General features: G+C 31.9%; 2 protein-coding genes across 5 annotated transcripts in view; one reads left to right on the top strand and one right to left on the bottom strand.

The window, feature by feature from the left end:
* LOC129913102 (polycomb protein Su(z)12-like) overlaps positions 1–26,863 on the bottom strand; it is a 40,776-nt gene that overhangs the window by 5,700 nt on the left and 8,213 nt on the right. The gene's annotated exons all lie outside the window — the stretch shown is intronic.
* Positions 617–25,898, top strand: LOC129913101 (papilin). Of its 3 annotated transcripts, XM_055991583.1 has the most exons (19): positions 622–1,090; positions 12,260–12,320; positions 12,384–12,559; positions 12,617–12,677; positions 12,866–13,223; positions 13,436–14,045; positions 14,106–14,229; positions 14,285–14,464; positions 14,525–18,041; positions 18,714–18,893; positions 20,138–20,308; positions 20,404–21,032; positions 21,754–21,940; positions 23,059–23,627; positions 24,184–24,334; positions 24,493–24,969; positions 25,120–25,278; positions 25,341–25,457; positions 25,512–25,898. In XM_055991583.1, the coding sequence occupies exons 1-19, from the start codon at positions 1,068–1,070 to the stop codon at positions 25,673–25,675; spliced, it is 7,914 nt and encodes a 2,637-aa protein (XP_055847558.1). In that variant the 5' UTR covers positions 622–1,067; the 3' UTR covers positions 25,676–25,898. The 3 variants fall into 3 exon arrangements, with proteins under 3 accessions (XP_055847560.1, XP_055847561.1, XP_055847558.1); XM_055991585.1 differs by lacking the exon at positions 24,493–24,969 and having other exon boundaries at positions 617–1,090; XM_055991586.1 differs by lacking the exons at positions 20,138–20,308; positions 20,404–21,032; positions 21,754–21,940 and having other exon boundaries at positions 617–1,090.

The raw sequence follows: 26,863 nt of genomic DNA, 5'->3' as shown, positions 1-26,863 counted from the left end.
TATGCTACACATACTGAAGATATGAAAACATAGACCGATCATCTATGTAACTTTTCATATCCTTTTCTTTTATTTGCAAGTCATAACAATTTACGCTGTGGTATGCATGCGGATTCTATAAAAAGTGACCAGCACAAGTTTGATGCTCCGAAGTTCAAACACTTGTCCATTCAAGAGTAGAATGCAACTGTGCAATGCGTCATCCAGATCCAAAGCCCTTGGAATTGAATATTGGAACCCTTTCGGTATGATCCAACGGCCTATGGGTCAAACAGCTTACTGTGGAAAAGACATCCACTGTACCAGGCTATACTGTATGCAAGTGTAAAAAGTATTGGGACGCAGAGACGGAGAATATAGACATGAATCATGGAAACGTTTGATGGTAGAATGAACGGCCATAAAATCTCAAAGATATACAAGAGAAAAATTGAAGTTGAATGATCATCGTCGCACCACATTTGAATTAGTCTTCCAGTTCCCTTTCAGTAGGATAGTTGGAAAAGTGTTCTTTATTTGAGTGTTTTAAAAATATATTGTTGGAGATTAAAAAAATTACATACTGATACTTATACTGTCAACATTTTATTAAAAAAGAAAAATAAAACAACAATTTGCTTAAAATTCAGTTATTCATTACTTTGGAACTCAACACATTAGAACTATTGCTATTTCCTCAATTAAAAATAAAAACGGATAAAGTGTGACTTGTGTTGTATGATAAGATTTTTTTTAGAGACCATGCTATTTTATAATCGGCTTTATACTTTTCTGTTATTTCACTACTCGCGAGGAAGTAGGTACATTTAAAGTGATCCCGTGGATATATGGTCAGTTGCCCGCTAGTTTTCTGCAGCAGAGGGTGATACTTCTGTTCTGCAAAACCGAAATAATAGTTTAAGTTAACTTCAATATCCTGTGTGTTTAAATAATTCGAAAAGTGATTAAAGTCACAACGAGAAAAAAACGCGTTTTAAAGGTTTATTAAATAAAAAAATACCAATGTGGACATTTTAAACATCACTTACCCAAAAGGATTACACAAATAAAAATACATCAAAACCAATATGGATTTATTTAAAAATATTAGGTGAGTTAATGTAATTTTTTTTTTTATTTTAAGAAAAAAATTAATAAATTCTTGGGATACGATCAGGACTTATTTAGAGTTTATTTTTTTTTTTCTAATCGGATCATATTTTTTTCGTTTTAAATTCAATCTAAACCAAACTGAATTTTTTTTTTGGTTGGAATTTTTTAAACTGTAAACCTTTTTTGAAAATTATTTTTATCCTAAATAAATCTTCAAAAGGATATCCTGTTTCAAATAAAGAATCGTATAAAACTCCGAATTCCATATATCAATCAAACGCGACATACGAATTTTTTCTTTATTGATGAATGTCTTGTGTAGTCATTTTTGAGTGGAAATTAAATTTTATTTCTGAAAATTCGAAAAGGGTTTTTGATAAATTAATAGTATTTGAAAAATAACTAGGTCTGAAAATAAATTTTGATCTATATTTTTGAATAATCGCCAAGAACCATGTTATTTTATTAAAACTTTTAAAAATTATTTGAGTTATTTTAAGAACGAAATTAATGTAATTTTTATAAAACTGCATGTTTAAACATGATTTTACATGATTACAAAACTAAAATTCCCTATTAACTTTAACTGCAAAAGGGAACACGTTTTTAAACGACTTTTTATATCAAATGAAAAGTAAAAAAAAATTAAAATATTTAATTATTCTAAATTCGGTTGAATTAATTACGATTTTTTTTATTTTGTTCAGAGTTCTGAAGTCTTAAATTTTATTTTATATTATTTACAATAGTTAAGTAAATTTTAATTTCTTATTATTCAGTTTCCTCAAAATGAATTCATTGCATTTGGAGTTAAAACTAAGAAACTTTTCTAAATACATTTTTTCTTCGTTTTATTTTTAATTCAAGTTGACAAAAATTTAAAAAAAAAAATACATTCATTTTATTTCGTCTGATTAGTAACTTCTATAAATCAAAACGAAGAACTCAGATTTTTCAATTTAAAGATTTATTCATCTATATAAAGTCGTTTTAATATTGAATTTACTCGTAGTATTTTTTTGAAGCTCTACAGTTTTAGGTTTTTTGATGTGTTAATTTAATTGAAATATAATACATTTTTAACAATTAAACGACTTTTTATATCAAAGGAGATGTTGAATTAATTATGATTTCTTTTATTTTTTTCACAGTTATGAAGTCTTCAATTTAATTTTATTTTATTTACGATAGTTTAGAAAATTTTTATTTCTTATTATTCAGTTTCCTCAAAATGAATTCATTGCATTTTCTAAATACATTTTTCTGAAAAGGATATTCAACTTCATTTCACTCGACATCCAAAATTAAATATCGTACGATTTTATTCGCAATCGAAGTGAACGAATTTCCTGATTTTGAAAAAGTAAGCTACCTATTTTGAGTTAGTATAAATGCTTGACAATTAAGACATACCAGTAGCTTTTAGCAGAATAGATTAAAAACAAATGTTGCCTAATTCAATTGATTTTCAATTTTATTCGTTACGGTTTCTAGAACCTAACTTGTATACGCAAATATTGTTTCAACTTAGAACATTTTTTCTTAGGACGGAATTCATAGTCGTCACTCAAGTTGAGAAATATCTTAAGCATTCGCTCAAACGAATCCTAATTCATAGTCATCACTGGAGTCGAAATTTTTCTTAAGTGAACGTCTGAAGACAAGGGCGGATCCAGGATTTTTTTCTGGGGGGGGGCACAAGGGACGGATTGGCAAAAAAATCAGCAATAACAGTTAGAAATAAAGTGAAGTATCATACGACTGACTGACAAGCAGCGAATTTTAACGACGCACAGTGCGGTATTTTAGTCTAAAACCTGGCCAAACATATTTGGGCACATTTTCCACATCAAATAGGTACCAAATTACAAAAAAAATATTCGGAAGGAAAAATTTTCATTTTCTTGGTACAGTAAAAGCCACTTAAGTGCTTACCCACTTACCTCCCGATTAGCCGGGAGAAAAAAAATATTAAAAATCATAAAATGCACGTATAACCCTGTACTATAACTTTTCTTAAAGTTCGTTATTTATTTTATTTTTTGAGTCAAGTTGTTTCATTAAGGCCCATTTGCTGAAACGAAACTTAAATAGTTAAGTAAAACCTAAAGAGCTAAGTTTCACATAACGGTTTGCTCGAATTTAAAACTAACATAACTTAGCCGGAAGAAATTTAAGAACATAAGCAGTTAGCGTTCTACTTAAGTATTTTTATTAAATAAAAAAGAAAAGAATGCGGCTTAAGAAATGGATGTATGTAGTCAAAAATTACATCAATTATCAATTTAATAGAAATTTTTTCACTTTCATTAGCATTTACCATCTACAGATGGAAAAACTTTCAACACAAATTTTTGAAACACTGTTTACTTTTTGTTAGAATAATTTTCATTCTTAGTTTTGTCAAATGCACACATTTAAAAATTAAATTCTTTCAAATGAATATTTTTCAAAATTAAATTTAACATATATTTTTGGTCACTTTCACTGTTGAATCTTTTTTTTCTGTAATAAAAAGACACACACTTTTCTTAACAACAAATTTGTTGCATTCTAACTGCTTAATTTTCTCAAAAACAATTCGAATTTTTTTACTTTTCTATCGATTTGACATTTGGATTTGAAGTTCTCAGCGATTTATATCATGAAAGAAAATCATTGCTGAGTTCCATATAAATATTTTTTAGCAACGTAGAATAAAATAAGAAGAACTTAAGAACTATGTTGGACCTATGTAGTTAGGACTCAAATTTATGACCCGTATGAGCAAATGGGCCTAAATAGTTTTTGAGAAATTAAGTTTTAAAGATGAAATGTAGAAAAAAAAATGTTTTCGTTTTTTAATTGATTTTGTATAAAATTTTGCAATATTATGGACATATTTATACCATTTTTTAATGACCTCGTAGTTTTTAGTCAAATACTAGAGACTTCATTCTAATAAAAAATATTAAAGTTCCTAAGATTAAAAAAAAAACTGAAACATAGGTAGGTACTTTTTTTCTGGGAAAAGTTTTGTTGTTTTTATTTGCAATACATTTTTTTATATCTCAAGAATATTGTGTTCAAATTGTAGGTCTATTGGAGCCAAATTGACCAAGTTATGAGTATTTTAATACTTCGCTTACGAACGTTTTAGTCCAGGGTTCAAAACTTTAAATCGTTCTCCCCACAACTAATGTTTTCAAGCCGGTGCCCTTTATAACTTCAAAACTACTGCACCGATTCTTTTGAAATTTGTGGCGGGTTGCGCTATTTTAAAAACACTGACGTAAGAAAAAAATAACGAAAAAAGTGCACATTTTTTAAGTGTGTATTTCAACCCCTTCGTATGGAAAAATAGAGTTGCATATACAATTAAATTTTTTTTAGAATACAATTCATACCTTAATAGTCCATGTCCATATCAAAATTTTTCACCAAAATCACTTTGAAGTTAAAAAAAAAACACTTAGAAAATTCACTTTTTTTAAATCGAAAAAAAATTCGTGTTTACCCAACAAATAGTAGTTTATTTATTTGTGAAATAAATTCGCATTTTCAGCCAGAAATAGACAAGAGTTTCACTTAAGTTTTTTCTGTTATTATTCATATATTTTAACAACTCTTATAATTTGATTTGCTTTAAGTATGAACCAGTTCTGGGGGGGGCACGTGCCCCCGTGCCCCCCCCCTGGATCCGCCGGTGTCTGAAGAGGTTTTTTGACTTGAGGAAACGCTTAAGTTTTTTTTTTCAGTCAGTGGACATTGAATCGCAAATGTCATCGCGAGCGTTTGTTTTTTGTATTTAACAACTTAATTTTGGACTCTCTTGACGAAAGATATTTTAAATATGTAGTTTGTTTTATTTATTTTTTAATATTGTTTAATCGCGAGAAAAAAAAACATGTTTTTTTATGACAGTTAATTCAAATCAGTCAAATTTTCGAGTTTGAGAAAAAATTTTCCTCAATTCAAGATTTTTCTTTATTCAAGTGACAGCCCTTTTTTCAATTCCCTTGAGCGATTGCTTGAAATATTTCTCAACTTACTGGAGTCGAGAAAAATCTTAACTTGAGTAACGACTATGAATTCCGCTCTTAATAGTACTCAGATAAAAGTTTTTCATGTGGGCGCTCTAAATATTCAAACAATCAAATTTTAGAAGAGTCGTCCTGTTGAGTTTGTTTCTGAAAAAATGAACTAATTTTTTTAGTTTCTAATGTGATACACATTTTTTTACTGTCTGCGAAGATCAATATGGCTATAAAATACCTGAGTAATAAGCATACTTTAATGTGCGATCTTCCATAGAATAGATATCTGTATAAACGAGCTTTTAGCACCATCCCACAAAAAATACAGGATTCCACTCGGGTTAATGCGAATTCAAAAATAAATATTTATTCAAAATCTATTTTGAATTGTTTATACATAAATTGTGTTAAACTTTAAATTTTTTACAACGTTTTTGCAGAATGCTGATTCACATTCGTGCCCCAAATTCAAACATATTTCTGAGATTGTTAACAGATTTAAGAATTAAAAGTTTCAGTGTATCAAAATCTAAAAGAGTCTTTTTGTAAACAAAATTCAACTAAAGGCATAAAAATATCTAGGTATGTTTATTATTTACCCATCACCCATCGCGCCGAAGCAAACATTAAATTTTGATGCTGGAATTCGTTTTTTAGATGTAGAAAAGTTATTTTTTTTTTAAACACAACCTACTGCACTAAAAATTTAGATACGGTAGAGCTATTTTTGCACTTTTTGATGTGGTTTTATAATTGTGTTTTTAACATCAAAAGATTAATTTAAATTAATATGATAAATTGATAATGATGTTAAAATTTGAAATGGATCCATCCCATTTTTCTCACGCATTTATTTAATTGCATCATTAATATTTTTCTTTCATTATTAAGTGCTTGTAAACATTTCAGTATTTACTTAAAACAGAAAGGTGCTGCTTCTTTTAGTGGTACGTCGTGTTCGTTTTAAAAGCCTTTTTTAACTGAATGAGTACCATCTCGTGACCTTGGCTATGATTTGAATGCCAATCGGGTGCTTTATATTTATTTCAGTTTATACCTAACTGTTTCTTTAATAATGAAAATTTGAAAATGAGTATTTTTGTTTCATTAGTATTACTATTGCGTCAACGACAATTTGATTTTAGAAAAAAAAAAATTGGATTTGAATACCTATAACGAACTGCTGTTTTTTTGTTTGGCAAAAAAAAAATATAATAACTAATAAATTGTATGATAACCAAAAATGCTTATTTGTAGAGATTGTAGCTCTTGACATTTCATGTGGGCTATCTTTGTTTAACAAGTTCGCATGATTTGTCTTGTAAATGTTACTCATGTACGGAACGGACAGGAAATGATTTTTACACTCCAAGCCCAAGGCTAAATCAAGCAAGTTTTTTATTCCGATCCGACCGTCAAAGCCTAGATATTCTAAACAATCTATAAAACACCTATCTTAAATTTAAAAACATGCTCAAAAGTTTAAAACGTATTTTCGTAAAAACATGTTCAACAAATACAATTGGACAAAAAAGGTACGAAATTTAAAAAGTAAGACTAAAAAACATTTAAATTTTTTTTTAATTGAGAATTGCTAATACACCAAAACAGCTTAATACGAAAAATTGGAATTTTCAAGCCGTATGACGAAAGCTACATTGTTCGAATTCTAACATTTCTACTACTTATACCTACTGCTGGTTTTTCTTTGCAAAAAAACGTTTTATAAATATAAAAATTTCTTTCTATTTTTTTTTTCATTGAGGAATAATCACAAAAAATTAAATAAAATATAAAATTTTGAAAAAATAATCTTTTCCCTTAAACAAGGTTATGCATACTGGATATGCATCTAAACATACTTGTTTGATAGCCTAATTGGCTATCATAGTAATTTCCACCCACACTATTTAAAACTGAACTCGTTTAGTTGTATCAAAAAAATGGTTAATTCTTCACATAGGATGTTGAGCACAATAGCCGTATATGAATGTTCAAAGATCTCACGTTAAAGATAGGAATAGATAACTTTGAAATGGTACTAAAAAACAAACACTTCCAAAAACTAAGAATGTTTTATTGATTCTCTGAAATGAAGACAAGGCAAGACCGAAGTATATTGAACCCTCTAAAATGAAAATAATGTAACAAAAAAGTGTCGTATGAAGAATAAAAGATCATAAGTGAAGTTCTACCAAAGATAAATGAAATCCAACAACGTACCCGGTGTATAGAAGTTAGTTACCTTATTGCTTGAAATAGCCAAAAAGACATTAATTTTAATGAAAGTGCTTCTTGGCTAAATAAAATATATGATTAGTGGGCTTCATTCAACGAATTTGAATCCAAATGTATATTTATGACCATATGGCTAAAATAATAAAAAAAAACATTAAAAAAAGAAGTCTAAAGCTTTAGATCTTGCAGGCTGGGCAAACGTATGTGTTAACAACTCTTCAGTACATATTTACGTATATAATGTACATGGAACGGTAGGACAAATTTTCGGAAATTATCGTTCCTGTTACAATATTAAAAATTTATAATTTTAATTTAAATGCACAAAATACAAACGGAAACATTTGTATGTATTAAATCTTAAAACTTACATATACTAAAAAAACTATGACTGATGATATTTTGTAGGAGTAGATAGATTTGTCACATTAGGTGTTTACCCATGCAGTTCCAAATCATCTTTTTTTCTTATTTCGTACGTCTAATTGTTCTGCCTAATTATACATTTTTTTATTTGGGAATGGAAAAAAGAGGCAAAATGCAATACCAGACGTACTCTTGAGTTTTGTTCTTTTTTATTCTCACTCGAAAAAGAACAAACATACTTTTGTTTTTGTGAATGAAAATACGTACATACATGCACACATATAAAATCATTAAAAAATTTAAATGAACTGCTGAGTTTCAAGTGATTGCACTTATATCTCAAGTAGCTGCGAATGGGAGAATTAATTCAATAAAAAAAAATGTCGTCTTTGGAAAATAGTTCATGCTTTCATTTTAGACAAGTTTGTTTATAATCTTAGGCACATTATCAAGGATTTTATCTCCAGTCTCCACAAGAATAAGCGAAATATCTTCCAGCAATGAATGAATAGGATTATGTATGTAGAACAGAATTATATACACATGTTCTACGATTTAAGATAAATCTTGGTGACTAGTTTTCTGATAGATACACAATGCGAATAGTCTTGTTTCGTCAGTATGTCAATGTTTTCGTGGAAACTATGAAAGAAAATGAAATTTAAACCTTAGGTATTTCTACAGGAAATTTGAAACAAACTGATGTTGGATGTTGCAATTTAACTTTTGAGTAGCTAGATGAATTTTAATTACATATTGACTTATTTTACAAAAAAAAAATGGTTTGAAGTTGATTGTCCTTGTTTTCATTCTTATTTCGTATACTTTTTAAGTATAAGCTTCTAAGTATATCTACGTATGTTGCATTTGAAATTTTAGCTGGGCCTTATTACTTTTTATAGGTTGATACCTTTGTTTTGTACCTACGTTATATTATTATGGTTCACGTTTGTATCAACAAAGTACGGCAACTGGCAAATACTTTAAACCTCAGACAGCGCAGACGAAAAAAAAAATTGTGAACGAAAATGTGTAGCAAATCCAGACAAGTGAAGAATGTATGCTCCATTATATGTAAGTGTTATGGAGCTCCATTTCAGGTGGATGGATAAATGTCTGCCAAAAGAACTGCAAAAAAAGAAAAATATTTGGAAGAACAGGTTCCTTTTTTGACTCTTTGAATGAATTAGTTTTTCTTCAATATAAAACCAGTTTTCACTGTGATTTGCTAAGCCTAAATATATTTGGATTTTTTAAAACAATTATTTTTGTTGGAGACAAAAGCCTTCATTTGAAGAGGATTTTTCTTCTTCATATTATTTTTTTTTTTTGTATTTCTTTTTTGGGTGATATTCTCTTACCTAAAGGTCGATGAATCATATCAAATGTGCCAGAGTTTTTAAAATGCTCAGAGGCATCCATCTCATGTTTTAGTTTTTCGATTCTTAGAGGACTTCACTTAACTATTCTTAAGTGCACATTCGGCATGGGGTAAGTATAGTTTTTTTTAAAACTATTTCGTGAAGGGACCGAGTTTCTAAATATAGATTTTACATTACATTACTATATTCCATAGCCAGTGATAAATAAGATTTTCATCCACTTCAAACAATTTTAAAATAAGTCAAATGGCAGAGAAATATTCAAAGCAAACGAAGTAAATAGCTACGCGAACTGTTGTAGATGCTTAGTGATGTAGATACCTACTTAGCTTAGATGTTTTCTAATGTAAGATACCTATGGGTGTATTTATAAGCAAAAACTATAGAATTAATTTTAAAAGAAAAGTGTTGAGAGTTTTTTTAACGCCTTGAAAAGTCTTTTCAAATTAAAATTAGCTTGTTATGAAAATATTTCGAAAAATTGTGGTTTACTAGTAAACTATTTGTATGAGGTATAAGGCCAGTCGATCTAATCACCTTAAAAATCCAAAAGTTTATTGTGAAAACGTACATATTCAAATATAATAAATTTATTTGAAAATAAGCAAATTAACATTAATTTGTGTTATGTTTTTTGCATTGAAAGTATGGGGTTGGTTATAGATTAAAAAAAAAATGAGTGACATTGACATTACAGTTTGTGATCGTTTTATTTTCGCCAAGAGACTTGAAGAAATACAATTTTCCAAAACACACACAATTTGCTCTTGGAATAAAACGAAAATGGTGTATTCATAGACAGCTTAAATAAGCTATTTTTAAGCAAAATTGGAGTTTATCCTTTTTTAAATAGAGTGGATCAATCATAAGTTAACCATTAGCTATGAGTACGCCTCATTACCTACATCCTTCAGTATTTGATTAAATGGTCAAAAAATAGAATTGAAAAATAGGATGATTTAATTCACAAATAACAGATACCAAGTGAGGTGATGAAGGGATGACCTAATTATAGTTTGTTTGGAATTGGATACTCATGACCAACAGGTAGTTCAGGATGATCGCCTCTAGATGCGCATACTTGGTTTTTTATTCATTTATTTAAGATATTTGCAATTTCTTGTGCTGTGGTTTATTTTGTTCGTCGATAAGGCAAACCACATCAATGAAACATGATAGGTTAAAATACTTGACACAGGTATGGTAGAAACTCATTGAAAAAGAAACTGTGAACGCAACGATGCAAAGGAAGTAAGTGAATCCAAAAATAGGAATTGGTAAAACTTACATCTTCAAAATGTATACAAAGGTAGCAAAATGTACAATTGGGTCGTACGTACTGGCTTTCGTGGTTAAAGATGACAAGGTGACAAGTCTGTGAATAATTTCACTTCGAACGTTTTACAGGTTCGATAAAGTTCTTACTAACGATACAGGCAGGTTCCATATCCAATCCGTATGTTAAGCATTTGTGACAAAAATCAAACTTGATATAGTTATAAAACATGAGATTCTGATTATAAACAATTCGAAAAAAAAACCCATTTGCCTGTAACGTATCTTGCCTCACTCAAACTTGGTATATAGCGTTCCTAGCTCTCTACAAGAGATTTTTGTTGGACCACACTAACGGTGCCTACCATGGACCAATTATGGAAAATATGGATTTTTTCAAAAACTGCTCCTACGATTTTGATAAAAGAAGAACTTGTGCATTTTTTTTAGAGAAGGTCTACCTTGAGGTAAAATGTTTTTGTTTTCGAAAATCCATTTTAACTTCATCGGTATCGTTATCTATTGATTGTACTTCTTTTGGCGCGTCATAACGAATATTATTTATTTTCCTATTTGACCGTTTATATTAGGACTTTTTGACACTGAAGGTGTCATGTAAATTATGTAAATTATTTGTCACTAGTACGTTTTTTAATTTTTTAGCGTTATTCTCATTCGTGAACGACGTATTTATTTATTTATCAAATGCACACAACTTAGGCATAAGTTGTTTCAATAAGCAGTTGCTGAATTCTTGCACACAAAACCAATACTTGCCCTTAGAAAAAATAAAATTATATTAATTTAAGTATATCATGGAAATCTTTCTTTGCATTCTTTGAACTCCATCATTTTAAAAGTATTGGAACTCAGACAACGATTCACGTGAAGCCTCATAAGCTTAGAATGAACTTAACATGGCTCAATGAATTCACCTTCACATTGCGTCTTTCTTTGTTAGATTTATTTCTTACTTTGTTCCTACCTATATGTATATTTTATAATTTCTAATTTAAAAGAAAGAATTAGATTTTATTTGTATGCATATTTGTTAACTCAAGCTTATAGTTCTGTCAGCATGTTCGTCGTTTTCGTGATGTAACATAAAATTACTACAAATTTATTTTAATGAAAATCACTCAAATCAGATTTTTAGGTTTTAATTTACTCTTGTAATTACAAGTAACTCAACTCAAAAGAAAAAAAAAATAGGTAGGTATGTCTTAATTATTTTTTTTTTTTTGTTGAATAAAAGAGTTTTAGGAATCGTAAAAAACATGAAATTCTAGATGACAATCGGGCACAATATTAAGACAAAAAGGAAACCGAAAAAGTCTACTTATCAGTATGTATGAAACATTCTTAACACTTGGTGGTTATATGTTTTTAAATGATCCACACTTGGAAATCGAAGAATTTAAGAAATACACAAACCGACTTCTTTCTGATGTGTGGTAAAGTCAGAACTGGGCACAATATAAATGAGATTAAACTTGAAGTACCAGTTTTCAAATAAAAAAGTAGAATCGGTTCATCCGTTCTGAAGTAACAAAAATAATTAAAAAAATATCTGTGGAATTGAGAACCTCCCTCTTTTTTGGAGTCGGTTAATAGAGCGAAAATAACTTCATTTGAAATTTGTATAAGAAATTATCACATTTTGGCTAGTCGAAACGGGCTATCATATAACGTCCGAAGCAAACGTTAGTAGAATGTGTATGCGAATAAATCGGACCCTTTTTGAAATAAGATAAGTGCCTTCTTCCAATAAAAATATTTAAAAAATCTTAATATTTAACTTATGTACGTTAAATGAATTTTGACTGGCCTAGAATTTTAAAGGTACCTTAGTAGAATTGCTTATAATTAAGTACATTTGTTTATTTACAGATCAGCTACACTACTTACTTGTATCCTGATTGCACTCATACATTCTTCATTCAGTAGATATGTAAGTTTTATCAGATTTAAATTAATATTTTATGATTGTAATTATATTTAATTTAACCCGAAGCATGGAAAAAGACACAAAAGACATTATGGCGCACATATGTATCTTCCAGAAAGTTACATAGTACCGAACGGTGAAGGTGATATTCACGAATGGAGTGATTGGAGTTCACCATCTGAGTGTTCTAGATCATGTGGCGGTGGTGTTTCTTTTCAAACGAGGGAGTGCTTAAAATATGCGTAAATATTTTGACTTATGTATTTGCTTGTTCTTATTATAACTCCATATTTTCCTAGATCGAATGGAGCACAACAGTGTAAAGGAGGTTCCCGAAAATACTTTTCTTGTAATACGCAGGTAAATTTTCAAAATCTTTTTTATTTTTTTTTTTTTTTCAATTTACTATATTTTTCGAATTTTTAATCTGCGAGAGTTTAAAGTTTTGGAGAACATTAGATTCATATTCTTTTAACAATTTTTTAAAATATTATTTGAATTTAAAAAATAACACATTTAAATGAATTTATCTGTTTGCGCATTTTTAGGATTGTCCGGATGAAGAACCTGACTTTCGTGCGCAACAGTGCTCTAGGTTTGACAGTGTTCCGTTCGATGGAGTACGCTATGAATGGGTTCCATATACAAACGCTCCTAATCCATGTGAGCTGAATTGTATGCCAAGGGGCGAACGGTTCTACTATAGACATAAGGCAAAAGTTATAGATGGCACTAGGTGTAATGATAAATCTTTGGATGTGTGCGTGGATGGTGAATGTCAACCTGTGGGATGCGACATGATGCTAGGCTCAAATGCCCGAGAGGATAAGTGCAGAAAATGCGCAGGTGATGGAAGCTCCTGCAAAACGATTTCTGGATCATTTGATACAAATGACCTAGCAGCAGGTAATTTAAAATCTAATTATTAGTTAAAGAATAGAAAGTCAGCTTGAAGGCTGTAAGCATGCCTTCAAGTTCTTAGAAGCTGCCATATTTATTTTTTTTTTACAAAAAGTTCATGTCACGATTATCGCCAAACGATATGTGTGACATTGGTGTTTAATTCCGTAATCTTTTTAATTTTTTTTATAAATATACTGACATACTTTTCATTGAAGGTTACAATGATATTCTTTTAATTCCAACTGGAGCTACGAATATTGTTCTTAAAGAGAAAGAACCCTCGAATAATTACCTAGCGTGCAGAAATCTAACGGGACATTTCTATCTCAATGGAAATTGGCGAATAGATTTCCCTCGACCCATGTTCTTTGCTGGATCGTGGTGGCATTATCAACGAAAACCAACAGGTTTTGCTGCTCCAGACCAACTTACATGCAGTGGCCCAACTACTGAAACCATATATATTGTTATGCTTATACAAGACCGAAACGTAGGTGTTAAGTATGAATACAGTATCCCAGAAACCGTTTCTAAAAACCTTCCGGACACGTATTCTTGGACACACATGGAATTTGGACCATGTAGTGTGTCTTGTGGTGGTGGTAGTCAAAGCAGAAACGTAACTTGCAACAACCGACTTACATTAGAAAAAGTTGATGAAAGTCTTTGCGATACAAATACAAAACCAAGTAATGTGCAAACATGTGGAACTGAAGAATGCGCTCCCAGATGGGTAGAAGAACCCTGGGGAAAGTGCTCGAAAAGTTGTGGCAAAGACGGCGTCCAGAACAGAACAGTATCCTGTGAGCGTATTTCACCAAGCGGGTATGTTAGCATTCAATTTAAGTAAATTTTGATATATAAAATATAAATATATTTTTTAAGTGTGGCAAGTATTGTGGATGAAAGCATTTGCTTGAAAGCTTTTGGAAGTAAACCAGTTGAAACTCGAGATTGTAACAGAGATGTAGAAAACTGTCCAAAGTTTCACTTGGGCCCGTGGACTCCCGTAAGTTGTATTTAGTTCTTAAGATGCCAATTCTAATTAAATGTTTTCTCTTTAGTGCAACAAGCTTTGCGGTGAAGGAAAAAGAACAAGAGTAGTGACATGTTTTAAGGAAGAAGGAGGTAGAAAAAAAGTTTTGCCTAGTGAAGAATGTTCAGAAGAAAAACCAGATACCGAAGAAAACTGTTTGATTACTCCTTGCGAAGGAGTTGACTGGATTGTTTCACAATGGAGTGGGGTGAGATACATTTACTTACATATAACTTTCTGGAACTAAATCTCAATTTTAAATATTTAGTGTGAAAAATGTGGTCAAACAAAAGAAACCAGAACAGCTTTATGTGGTTCGAAGTCTGGAAAAATATACGATGATAAATTTTGTTTACTGGAAAAGCCAATTTTGTCTAGATCCTGCAACTCCACAAAATGCGAAATTCAATGGTTCACTTCTCAGTGGAGTGAATGTTCCGCCAAATGCGGTGAAGGAATCCAGTCTCGCATCGTCATATGTGGAGAATTCGATGGTTCAAAAGTAACACAAGTTCTTGATGATTCTAAATGTAATGCATCAGAAAAACCGACCGATGAGCAAAATTGTGAAGGAGACCAGAAAGAATGTCCAGGTGAATGGTTCACAGGACCATGGGGAGAATGCAGTAAATTATGTGGTGGTGGACAAAGATATCGAGAAGTGCTTTGTCTTGCAAATGGCACAAAAGCTAAAACATGTGAAGAATCGAAACTAGAATTTGCATCCGAAAATTGCAATAACGAAGCCTGCACGGATGATGAGCTTATTCCATTAGATAATTCAAGCAAATCCATTGAAGAGGATAATGAAAGTGGAGAAGAATGTGAAGAAGATTACGACGAAGAAGAATTCCCACTTGCTAAACTAAAAGAAAACTTGGAACTTGGCGAAGGTGTTGAAATTGACCCTGTTGATGATTCAAAACCATCGACTCTAGAAATGGATAAGCTTTTGAGAACGACGCGTACGACTGCTGAATATACAATAGGGGAAGGATCTGGCGAAGGAAGTGGCAGTGAAGATGGGGGTGAAGGTGAAGTATCGACTATTTCTAGCGATTCAACATCTGATCTTGAAAGCAGTACAACATCCATTTTTGATGATTCAACCACAGACATATCAACTGATTCATCTGAGACAATTTCATCCCTATTAACCGATTCTACTGTATCCGAAATAAGTTCAGATTCACTTCAAATATCAACTGAAGCCTTTTCACAACAAACAACAGATAGCCCGGCTACACTAAATAGTGATTCGACTGTAACTGGTGAATATGAAACAACCGACAGTCAAAAATCGTCAACTTTGGTTACAGATGAAACAGCAAGTACGAATACAGAAATCACATCTGAGTTTAGCATACAAACAACGACCGAAGCGTCCACGGATCTTACATCCGATGGAGATACTGTGTCCACATTAGATGAAGAAACAGGCACAACATCAATTGGTAGCACTGGCACAACATTAGAGAGTAGTACAGATACCACAGAAGATGTTGCCACTAGCAGTGTTACAAATACAGATCTGTTATACAGCTCAACAACAGAACTCAACACCGATTCCACAACTGAAGAGATCACAGATACAACGCCAGTAGTAAGCACAGAAACAACACTTGACAACACCTCAGAGACCACCGAAGATTCTGTCACAAGCAGTACTACAGATATCAACACTGATTCAACATCAGATAAATCAACAGATACAACCTCAAGCAGTAACACAGATACAACAATTGAGAGTAGTTCAATCACACCAGATGACTCGGAGACCATAAGCACAACTGTAAATTACAACTCAGAAACAACCGATATTGAATCGACAAGCTCAGAAACAGCATCAAGTCAATTTACTGAAAGCAGCTCAGATGCAAACTCAGAAACAACCGTTGATGTAACAGATTCAAGCCTATCCTCGGGAAGCACGGAAAGCTCAACAATTATTGAGAGCTCCAGTAGCAGTATATTAGAAGACACATCAACTAGTACACAAGATAAGTCATCTGAAACGACATTGGATACACTAGCAACATCTGACAATACTGAAAGCTCTTCTCTTGTAACAACTGACTCAACACCAATGAACACTCTCACCACTGACGATAGTTCAGATACAACTTTCACACAAGACGAGTCAAGTTCAACATTATCTACCTCTGAAAAGATTTCAACCTCTGAAGAAAGTACGACATTTGTCTCTTCAACTGACATTAGTGATGTTGAATCGACGACGGTTGATATATGGAGTTCCGATGTCACTGAAGATGATTCTAAAACTACTCCTAATAGTATTACTGCTGTTATAGAGAAAGAATTGAAACCAAAATCTAAAAAATGTAAACCTCGAAAACAAAAGAAACTTACATGTATTCTTTCCAAATTTGGATGTTGCCCTGATAAGAAAACAAATGCTAAAGGACCTTTCGGCTTAGGCTGTCCAGTAATAAAAACTTGCTCTGATTCGGAATTCGGTTGTTGTTTAGATGGTCTCTCACCTGCCCAGGGCAAAGCATATGAAGGATGTCCAAGTTCACTGTGCACAGAAACCTTGTTCGGTTGTTGCTTAGACAAATTTACCCCTGCCGAAGGTGAAGACTACGAAGGATGCCCTGAACCTACAACAGTTGCACCCACAACAATTCTTTCAACTGAGGAAAGTGATGAGACAACTATTGTTACAAGTATAACCGAAAGCTCATCTGAAGAATCCATTTCTACAGATTCAACAAGTCCCCAATATTACACAGAATCAACAGACACCACTGAGAGTACAATAATACCAGATACCAACGTTGAAAAAGATTGTTCTAATTCATTGTATGGATGTTGTAATGACGGCAAAACACCAGCTCGTGGACCAAATAAGGAGGGATGTGCTTTGTGCTTACAAGAACCGTATGGTTGCTGTTCAGATGGTTTAACTCCAGCTCATGGTCAAAACGGTGAGGGATGTTGTCTAAAGACCCAGTTTGGTTGCTGCCCCGATAATATTAATGCAGCAAGGGGACCTAATTTCGAAGATTGCGGCTGTAAATATTCACCATTTGGCTGCTGTGCCGACAACATTACTTCTGCTCGTGGTTATGACAATGAAGGATGTGGTTGTGAATCATCCACGTTTGGTTGCTGTCCGGATAAACTAACAATAGCACTGGGACCGAAGTTTTCTGGTTGCCCATGTCAGACAATGCAATTTGGATGTTGTCCTGATGGAATAACCATACCACAAGGGCCCCACCACTATGGTTGTCATTGTTCTCAAACACAATTCAAATGCTGTTCTGATGAAAAAACTCCTGCAAAGGGACCGAATTATGAAGGTTGCACATGTGCTGAGAGTAAATTTGGATGCTGTCCTGATGGTGTTACTGATGCACAAGGTCATAAATTTGAAGGTTGTGCCATTATACAAGAGTCTCCTCAAAAGGCATGTGGACTACCGAAGGATACAGGAAAATGTAGCAACTTCACAATTAAATACTTCTTTGATACATCGTATGGTGCTTGCGCTCGATTTTGGTATGGTGGATGCGATGGAAACGGAAACCGATTTGAAACAGAAAGTGATTGTAAAAACACATGCCAAGAATACAAAGGTAAAGATACCTGTTTGTTGCCTAAAAGTGCTGGGCCCTGCCCAGGTTTTCAGAAGAAATGGTATTTCGATTCTGACCGAAATCGTTGTGAAGAGTTTAACTACGGCGGATGCTATGGTACAAGCAATCGCTTCGATAGCCTTGAAGAGTGCAAAGCGCAATGTTCTGTGGAGGATAGCTTGCGTAAGTATTTTAATAATGTGTATATTATGAAGATAAGTTATAAGTCGTGTTCTTAAGATTCAATAAGTTTCAAATCCTTTTTTATACTCGTCGGTGGTTTTGTATTTTATTCATTTCTTTTTGGTAATTATGTCGATTCCCTCAAAGTCAAACTTCCTCTAACTCGAACCAACTTGTGAAAATTCGACTTAGAAGAAGTCGACATACATACTTATCCAATAGACTTAGAAAAAACAATTTAATTCGTTTTCGCGAGCGCATTATTTTGATAGCATATTTCTATATTGCAGTAAATCAAAACATAGAAAAATTTTAAAATGCAATTGTAAATAAAAAAAAGTACAGTTTTGTCTTCTGAATTTAAAGATTCACAAGCGAAAATTAATTTGGAAAGTATCCTTTCAATCTAACAATTTATTATCTGGAACAAACGTAAACGTTGCTTAAGCTTAAAAATAAAGTTCTATTACGAAACTTTTGCAAACTATGTGTAAAGGAAAAGTTCAACTCCACGTCTTTTCTTTGAGCGGGAAGACCTCAATCTTGAAGATTCAAGTCTTTAAAGAACTGTCTTGAATTTTTCTTGGAAAGTGAAATTAATCAAACTAACAAACAACAGAATTACACTGTGACTTCAGTTAGTTATAATAAATATATTAATTTTTTTTTCAGCAACTTGTGAACAGCCTATGGACAATGGGCCATGTCAGGGTAACTTTGAGAGGTGGTTCTATGATAATCAAACTGACACATGTCAACGTTTCATGTATGGTGGTTGTAAGGGCAACAAAAACAACTATGCCACTGAACATGCTTGCAACTATCATTGCCGTCAACCTGGTGTACACAAAGGTTTGTTCATATGTAATATGCTAATATATTTTGGATTGATTATTTAATTGGCTCAAAAACCTCTGCTTATATTATATCTGTATTCTTTAAGCAGTTGCTAGACGCTTTTGGGGAAAATTTTGCAACTATTGCTATAAGGTGGTGGTTACTTTTTTAAGCAAATTAAATTGACGAAGCTTTAAAATATATTGTCGCGTTATTGAAAAAGTCACTTTAAGTAAACTTTCCATGGATTTTAATCTATAAATGCAAAGCTATTCTCTTCGATCATATCTATCGATTAAATAACTCATCAAAGCAATCAGAACAACAGAAATCCTTTTAAACGCGAAAAAAGATTTCACTCCGTACAGATGGTAATGAAATGATTTTTATAATTTTGATTATCTCAAAATCAATAAAATGTTACTTAATGACTTTTTGTAATAACCCTACGATGTATTTATTATTTTTATTTTTTTTTTTTTTTTTCAGTTAAAGAGTTTGATTGTATTTTCTTTTTATCCTCACATTCAATACAAAAAAAGTGTTTTACCATTGTTCTACAAAGTATGGTCACATGGTGAAATTAATGTTGAATATCATTTGAAGTCATACTGTCAAATATTTTTTCTATTAAAAAATTTCTAAGTTTTACATCGCTAACATAATATGTTTTTAAACTTGCCAAGTAAAAAAATTCGATAATTATTTCTATTATCACATATGAATCGTTGTGTCAAGTTTTGTGATCCGGTGGGAGACGATTCCTTTTTTAACATTATTAGCTGTCCTTGGTGAAAAATTGTAAAGAATGAACTTTTTTATCCACATTTTGTGCATATCAAACCTAGTTTATACTTATTAATTTCATTTTGCTAGTATTTACTATTTTGTATGCATACGGGCCATTGTGTTGTAATCAATGGAAAAAGTGCAGTGTGAAGCAAGCTGCTTAAGCTGCACATTACAGCAAGTTTTTTAGGCAACTTTTGTAGGTAAATTATGTAGGTACCAGTTAAAATTATGAAAGTAATTTCAATTTAATAGATCAAGTTCATTCTTTATTTTTGTTTTTTTTTTTAAGTAGCCACCATTTTTTTAAATTTAAGTTGTTTGGGTTTATTTTTAGCAAACACCTTTTAATGTATCTAAATTATGTGAACATATTTTTTTCTTTTTACTGAATGATCTAACAAATGTCTATTTTTGCACATGAATGTTCTGCACTATTTTGCATGCATGCTCATTTATACAAACCACAGAATTTTGTTCACTTCAAAAAGAAACTGGTAATTGTGATGGTAACCATGCACGTTGGCACTTTTCTGAAAATGATAAAAAATGCTTACCTTTCTACTATTCTGGCTGTGGGGGAAACAAAAACAACTTCCAAAATTTGGAGTCTTGTGAAGAGCATTGTCCTAAAAATATAGGTGAGCGTTACTTTCGACTATGAAGCTTTTGTTGTTGTAAAGGGACTTTGGAAGAATTTTATGTTTACTGTTTTTAAACCCATTTTTGTTTATAGAAAAGGATATTTGTGAAATACCTGCAGAGGTAGGTGAGTGTCAAAACTACACTGCGCGATGGTACTGGGATACAAAGGACGTCCGCTGTCGGCAGTTCTACTATGGTGGATGCGGTGGAAATGAAAATAATTTTAACGGCGAAGACGAATGCTTGCAGCGTTGTGAAAAGAGGCCTCAGGAATCAATTAACCCTCCACCTCGCCAACCTCCTAGCATAGCTGCAGTTAAAACTACGGCTGGTCCTCCACCCGAAAATGCCATTTTAAGTGAAGAAAAGTGCTTCCAAGCAGCTGAAGCTGGCGATTGCGATGAATATCTACATCGTTGGTTCTATAACGCTGCTGAAGGCATTTGCGATCAATTTATTTACAGGGGTTGCGGTGGGAACAATAATAACTTTGCTTCAGAGAAAGAATGTGAGGATAGCTGCTTTTACGTGCATTCAACCTGCTCACTACCCCCAATATATGGGCGATGCACTGATAATACAACAAGATGGCACTATGACGAACAAAGTAAACGTTGTTTCGAGTTTGAATTTAGTGGATGTCGTGGAAATCGTAACAATTTCGTTAATGAACAAGAGTGTATGGATTACTGCACGGAGTACGACGCTGAAACAAATCCGGTAAGAAAATAATGTGAAAAAATAAATGTATGATGGTTTTCACTTGCTCCTTAAGATCTAACTCTGATATAGAACTTTTTTGTTGGTAAATGAAACACGAAATATGATATACATATGTATATGGATAAAACTATGAATAAAATATAATAATGTCATTAGTGCCTAATGCTAATTCTCAACTCATACAACTTATGTAAAAAACTAAATTTTTTATTAATTTTTTTTTTTGTGCAAAATCTATTTTCCGTGTTTATAGGTATTATAGTGGCGTAAAATTTTTGCAACCAGGAAAAACAACATAAGTCAGTTTTTACAAATCAATGCTAATGTCATTTTTCTTTTACCTATAATTCATAAACCGCTTACGATAAAAATACAAAAAAAATATGGTATATGAAATCGCTTATCATCAGATTTTGTAAAAAACTCAATTTCGACATAAGTTGACTAATGTTGTTATTCCTTGTTGCCACACGTAGCTATACGTTTTATTTTTATTCAAATTATCTTTTCTTGAGGAGAAGGAAACATTTCATTAAGCACCAGTTTAAAGAAGTTTATAAGTCCATTGTAAAAAAAATTACAAATTATAATTAAAAAAAAATCAAAAATATAATATTTTTTTCAATGGGTCAATTATTCTTGCCTTCTTTAAACTAGAAAATAAAATGATGTGTATCTTAATAACAACTTATCTTTAAAACGTTTAAATTTCATATAGGATGAAAACCAATGTAACCTACCCTTGGAAAGAGGAAGTGGCTGCAACGACAACATTTTATCCTGGTATTACAACAAAGAATCACAGCAGTGTCAATACTTTTATTACGCAGGTTGTAATGGCAATGAAAATCGCTTTGAAAGTCAGGATCAATGTGAAAGAAAGTGTATTAAAGTAAAAAAAACTGGTAAGCTTTATAATAATAATGAGTGAAATTTCCAAACCCAACCAAGTAATCAAAATATTTTTTATAATTAAGAGTAAAAAAAAAAATGGTACGATGATGTCGTACATTTAACAAAAATCAAGTTTACAACTTAGTTAGTTTCCAATATTAATGATGGTAATGAGCTACTTCCTGTGTTAGGATATTTTCTGCTCACAATAAAAACTATCTAATTACGTCCCCGTTTGCCCCAGAATTATGAATTCTTCTTTTTAATGAAACATAATCGTATTTTTTTTAAAATACAATATAAATTAAAAAATTAAATAGTCAAGTTTATTTAATGTTATATACGTACCGCAACCCAGTTTAAGGGGAACTCAATCAACTTGGCGTACGAAACTGGAAGCAGCGAGCCAAGCATAGATCTGGCTGGCGAAGCTTGTTGGTTGAGGCCCAAATCCACAGCGAATTGTAGCCTGCTTATGTCTATTATGTTAATTTGTCTACAAAATAGTAAGCAACAGTCAAGTTTACTAAGGCCGTTAATAGTCAAATACTTGTAATGTTATATAAGATTATTAAGAATGATGTACTTCCCGCAATTTTGATTACGTAGTCATAGCTGATAGCTCAACCATCAGAAGTCATTTTTCTAGGACACTTGACGCAGTAAAATGTTTTATTTTTCAATGTGTATCTATCATTTAAAAATAAATATAGCTATTGTCCTGATTATACTTAATAGAAAATTAACTCTCTTCATATGTTATGTATGCATGTTGTATGTATATATTTTTTATATGAGCAGTATCCCATGTTTGGTTGTTTATTTCTAATTTTGTTTTGATTGTCTTTGTATTTGTATTTTAATACAACCAATATATTATATTATACTTTGTATTTTCTATCCTGCACAATGTATTTGAAATTGAATGTATTTTTGCTACAAAGTGTACAATGTACCTACGCACCTGATTGTTACATTCGCACTTCTAATATGTGAAAGTTTAAAACAAAATTCTGTTTTCTTAATCACCATACAATATTTATGTTGCACCAAGAAGTTAAATTTTTTGTAAAATTTAAAAAATAAGAATTTTAAAAACTTGTTTGTTTTATTTTTTGTACTTTCTTAGATCAAACTACAATGGCACCAGCAGTAAATAAATGTGAATCTGCAGAAGATCAATGTCGTTTATTACAATGTCCATTTGGTGTGCGATCTGAACAAGGAATTGACGGTTGCCAAAGATGCGATTGTATTAACCCTTGCGCAGATTACACATGTCCTGATGACGAAAAATGCGCAGTTGATTTATCAAACGATCCTTCTTCGAAAACAAAATTCCTTCCAATTTGTAGACAAATTAACAAAATCGGAACATGTCCAAAACTTTCCAATAGCTCAGATTGTCGTCGGGAATGCTATGACGATGCTGATTGTAGAGATGATAGCAAGTGTTGCTCTGAAGGTTGCAGCTTCGTTTGCGTTCGTCCATATCAGCCTCCGTTACAAACAACAACAGTTAGCCCACCCGCTCCAAAAACAGAAATAACTCTACCCGGAGAATCAGCAGCTGGGTTAGAACCAAAAACATCAAAGGAAGTTGAGGTCACGAGCTCAGTTGGTAGCACAGCACTTCTTCGTTGCTTTGCTACTGGAAATCCAGCACCAGTTGTAACCTGGAAACGCGGTGCCATTTTGGTAAGTAATCAAGATCAAATTATTTATTATACAATTTAGTTTCTATGTTAATTATATTCTCTTGAAAAAATGAGAAAACCTTTACCTATCTGTGATTGATCCTGTTAAATTTTAAATACTCGTGTAAATGATAAAGGTGAATGTGTTTTTTTAATCACACTTTAAGCTTATACAGGATTAAAATGACTAAAAGGTAATCAATATATAGATTACATTTGAATGAAATAATACTTGTCCTGTTATTGAATGACAGCTTGATTATAGAGGAATCTTTAAATTACGTCTATAACGAAGATAAAATTACAGAATGGTCATATAAGTTCCCTGAAACATTAAATTCTAAGGCTATAGAACAATTACCCAAATTAAAGATGGATTCGGGTTTCTTCAAATTGATTAGGATGTAACTCTTGTCTAGATAATTTGACATAGGTGAATCAATGTTGCCTTTATTAAATAACTCAAACTGAGAAGATGCATTCTCTTTTTCAGACATTAATTTTTTTTTTACATTTTATAATGGTTTTAAATTGACTAAATTTAATTATAATTCTAGATCGATACAAACAATGGTCGCTATATACTGACTTCATCTGGCGACCTAACAATTGTGCAAGTACACCAATCTGATAGTGGGTCATACATCTGTGTTGCATCTAATGGACTTGGAGCACCGGTTTCTCGTGAAATTAATTTACAAGTACCAGGTAAATGTCGTAAAGTTAAAACTCAAAGGACTAAGCTGCATGGCATGTCTTAATACTTAATTTCGTTGCTTAACATGGTGTTTGTTTATTTCACTAACTTTATTTAACAAAACTCTATTGCATGTATTCCTGTGGTTTTTTTGTATTTGGATATGTAGCTTCTAAAAAGAACATTCCAGCATACATATATGGTCCTAAAAATGTAACCCAAATCGTAACATTAAAGCAACCAGCAATGATACGATGCCCTGCAGGAGGCTATCCAAAACCACATGTTAATTGGTGGCGAGGAAAGACCAGAATGCCTCTCACTACGCTCCGTTATGACACAAAACGGGACTACTCTTTGGTATTTCGTAGTATAGAAATATCTGACTTAGGGCCATACGAGTGTTCAGCTTGGACTGGACATGGAAAACCAGCTTCAATGATTGTTGTCCTTAAAGCTGTAGGTCCAGTGCATGATATTAGTCCAAATGAACCATTCTTAAAATATATAATTGACCCGGCTACAATGCCTAGTACATCCATGCCTTCATACTCCTTCAATCGATCAAGACCGAACAGACCATCTCAAACACAAGTTTTTGATGTGCGTCAGAGCCTTATAACGTCTCCCCCATATAGAAAGTCCGGTAAGTAAATGGTTCAGCTTTGCTCTTATAAATTAATGTATTTAGACCCTATTTATTTACTTGTCAACTAATAACTGAAATCATAATATGTAATATAATATATGTATAAATGAATGCATTAAATATTTATTTTTATTTTTGCTTTGACAGTTAGTGCCAGCGCTCTTATTCGACGTGATTCAAGCAACAATTACACCATAGGATCAGATGTCGTGCTTACATGTGAAGTTGGAGGATATCCTACTCCAAATGTTACTTGGTTTAAAGACAGCAAACAAGTATTTTCATCAAACAGAATTCAAATAACTGGTAATAAAGAAGAAACTGTGAAAAGAAAATTAAATGACAAAATATCTTTTATCTGTCTACAGAAAATCCGTACCGTTTGGTTATTTACAAAGTAACAGCGGAAGACTCTGGCTATTATGGATGCACAGCTAGAAATACTTTTAGCTTCAATACCAGCGAGGAGAAGGTGTTAATTGAATGTAAGTTTTAAGCTTTTATAACACAATATGTTTTAAAATATCTTGCTTTTTTAGCTGGTGAACAAGTGAGCTCCGACTGTACAGATAATATTTTCTTTGCGAACTGCGCCCTTATAGTCAAAGGAAGGTATTGCTCGCATAATTATTACGCTAAGTTCTGCTGCCGATCCTGCACTCTTGCTGGACAACTGCCAGGTGGACATCCCAATTTCTTATAATAATTGTTATTTGACAAACTATAATCAAATAAGTTATTTGGTATAGTTAATTCCATGTTATTTGCTTTCACAACTCTCAGGCCAGTATTCTTATAATTTCAAAACTTAACCAAAAAACCGAGGTATTAAACTTAACGACACTTGAAAAAAAAAAAATAACAGTGAGCTTAAATTATTACTTATTTCATTATAGTAAATAAAGATAAACTTGTTCCTATTTATTGACATTATGGGCTTTTGCAGTATTTTAAAATTTGCATTTTTTAACAGAACAATTATTCTGTAATTCCATTAAAATTGTAATTTAATTAAATGTTAAACAAAATTCAGTATGATGGTATGATTGAACAAACCTTAGAGTAATTTCGCAATTATAAGAACAATAACTTTTTTATTTGTAAATAAATAAAATAATTATTTTAAAATATGTAATATAAAGGAGTAAATTTTCTTAATGAACCCAGATGAAAAGAATGACGAATGTAAGTCGTGAGAACCTAAAAAATGTAAGGTAAAGCGGTGAAGAAAAGTTATAGAGCTTAAGCCGATGACATGTACATGTACAGCAATGAAAATCGTCCCAAGACATTTGATTGTTTGTACGTAGAAGCGGTGGAGTTGAATGAATATAGAATCAGGTAATTTTTATTTTAAAATATGTAATAAACCTACAAGAGTAAGTTTTTTTAATGAACCCAGATGAAAAGCTTAAGACAATGACATGTACATGTAAAGCAGTAAAAATCGTGCCAAAACATTTGATTGTTTGTACGTAGAAACTGTGAAGTTGAATGAATATAGATCAGGTAATTTTTGGACATTCTTCATTGTTTTGATATAGGAGGCGCTCAATTCTTTTATTTATTTACCTATGTACCTACAGTGCTGTGCAAAACATAAGCAACTGTTTCATGTTTTTGTATGGCCTGTAATTTTTTTAGATGATCAAATGCATGACTTCAAATTGTTGTTGTATCCTTTTTGGGTTTTAATAACTTTACCCTTTCGTTTGAACTAAATAACGGTTGTTTTCCTAAAAAGGTGCGACTTTTTCCGTTGGTCATACATGTACTTTGACATACAAAGTTGCATATGTTTTGCACAGAAAAATTTAATGATTTTTTGTTATTTTATTTTTAAAACCCATTGAAGAAATATTTTTTTGTATAAAAAGTTGAGATATACAAA

The sequence above is a fragment of the Episyrphus balteatus genome, chromosome 3 (genome assembly GCF_945859705.1).
Source record: "Episyrphus balteatus chromosome 3, idEpiBalt1.1, whole genome shotgun sequence".
NCBI classification, from domain to species: Eukaryota; Metazoa; Arthropoda; class Insecta; order Diptera; family Syrphidae; genus Episyrphus; species Episyrphus balteatus.
Note: the sequence above shows the minus strand (reverse complement) of the source record. Positions and strands in the feature narration are given on the sequence as shown.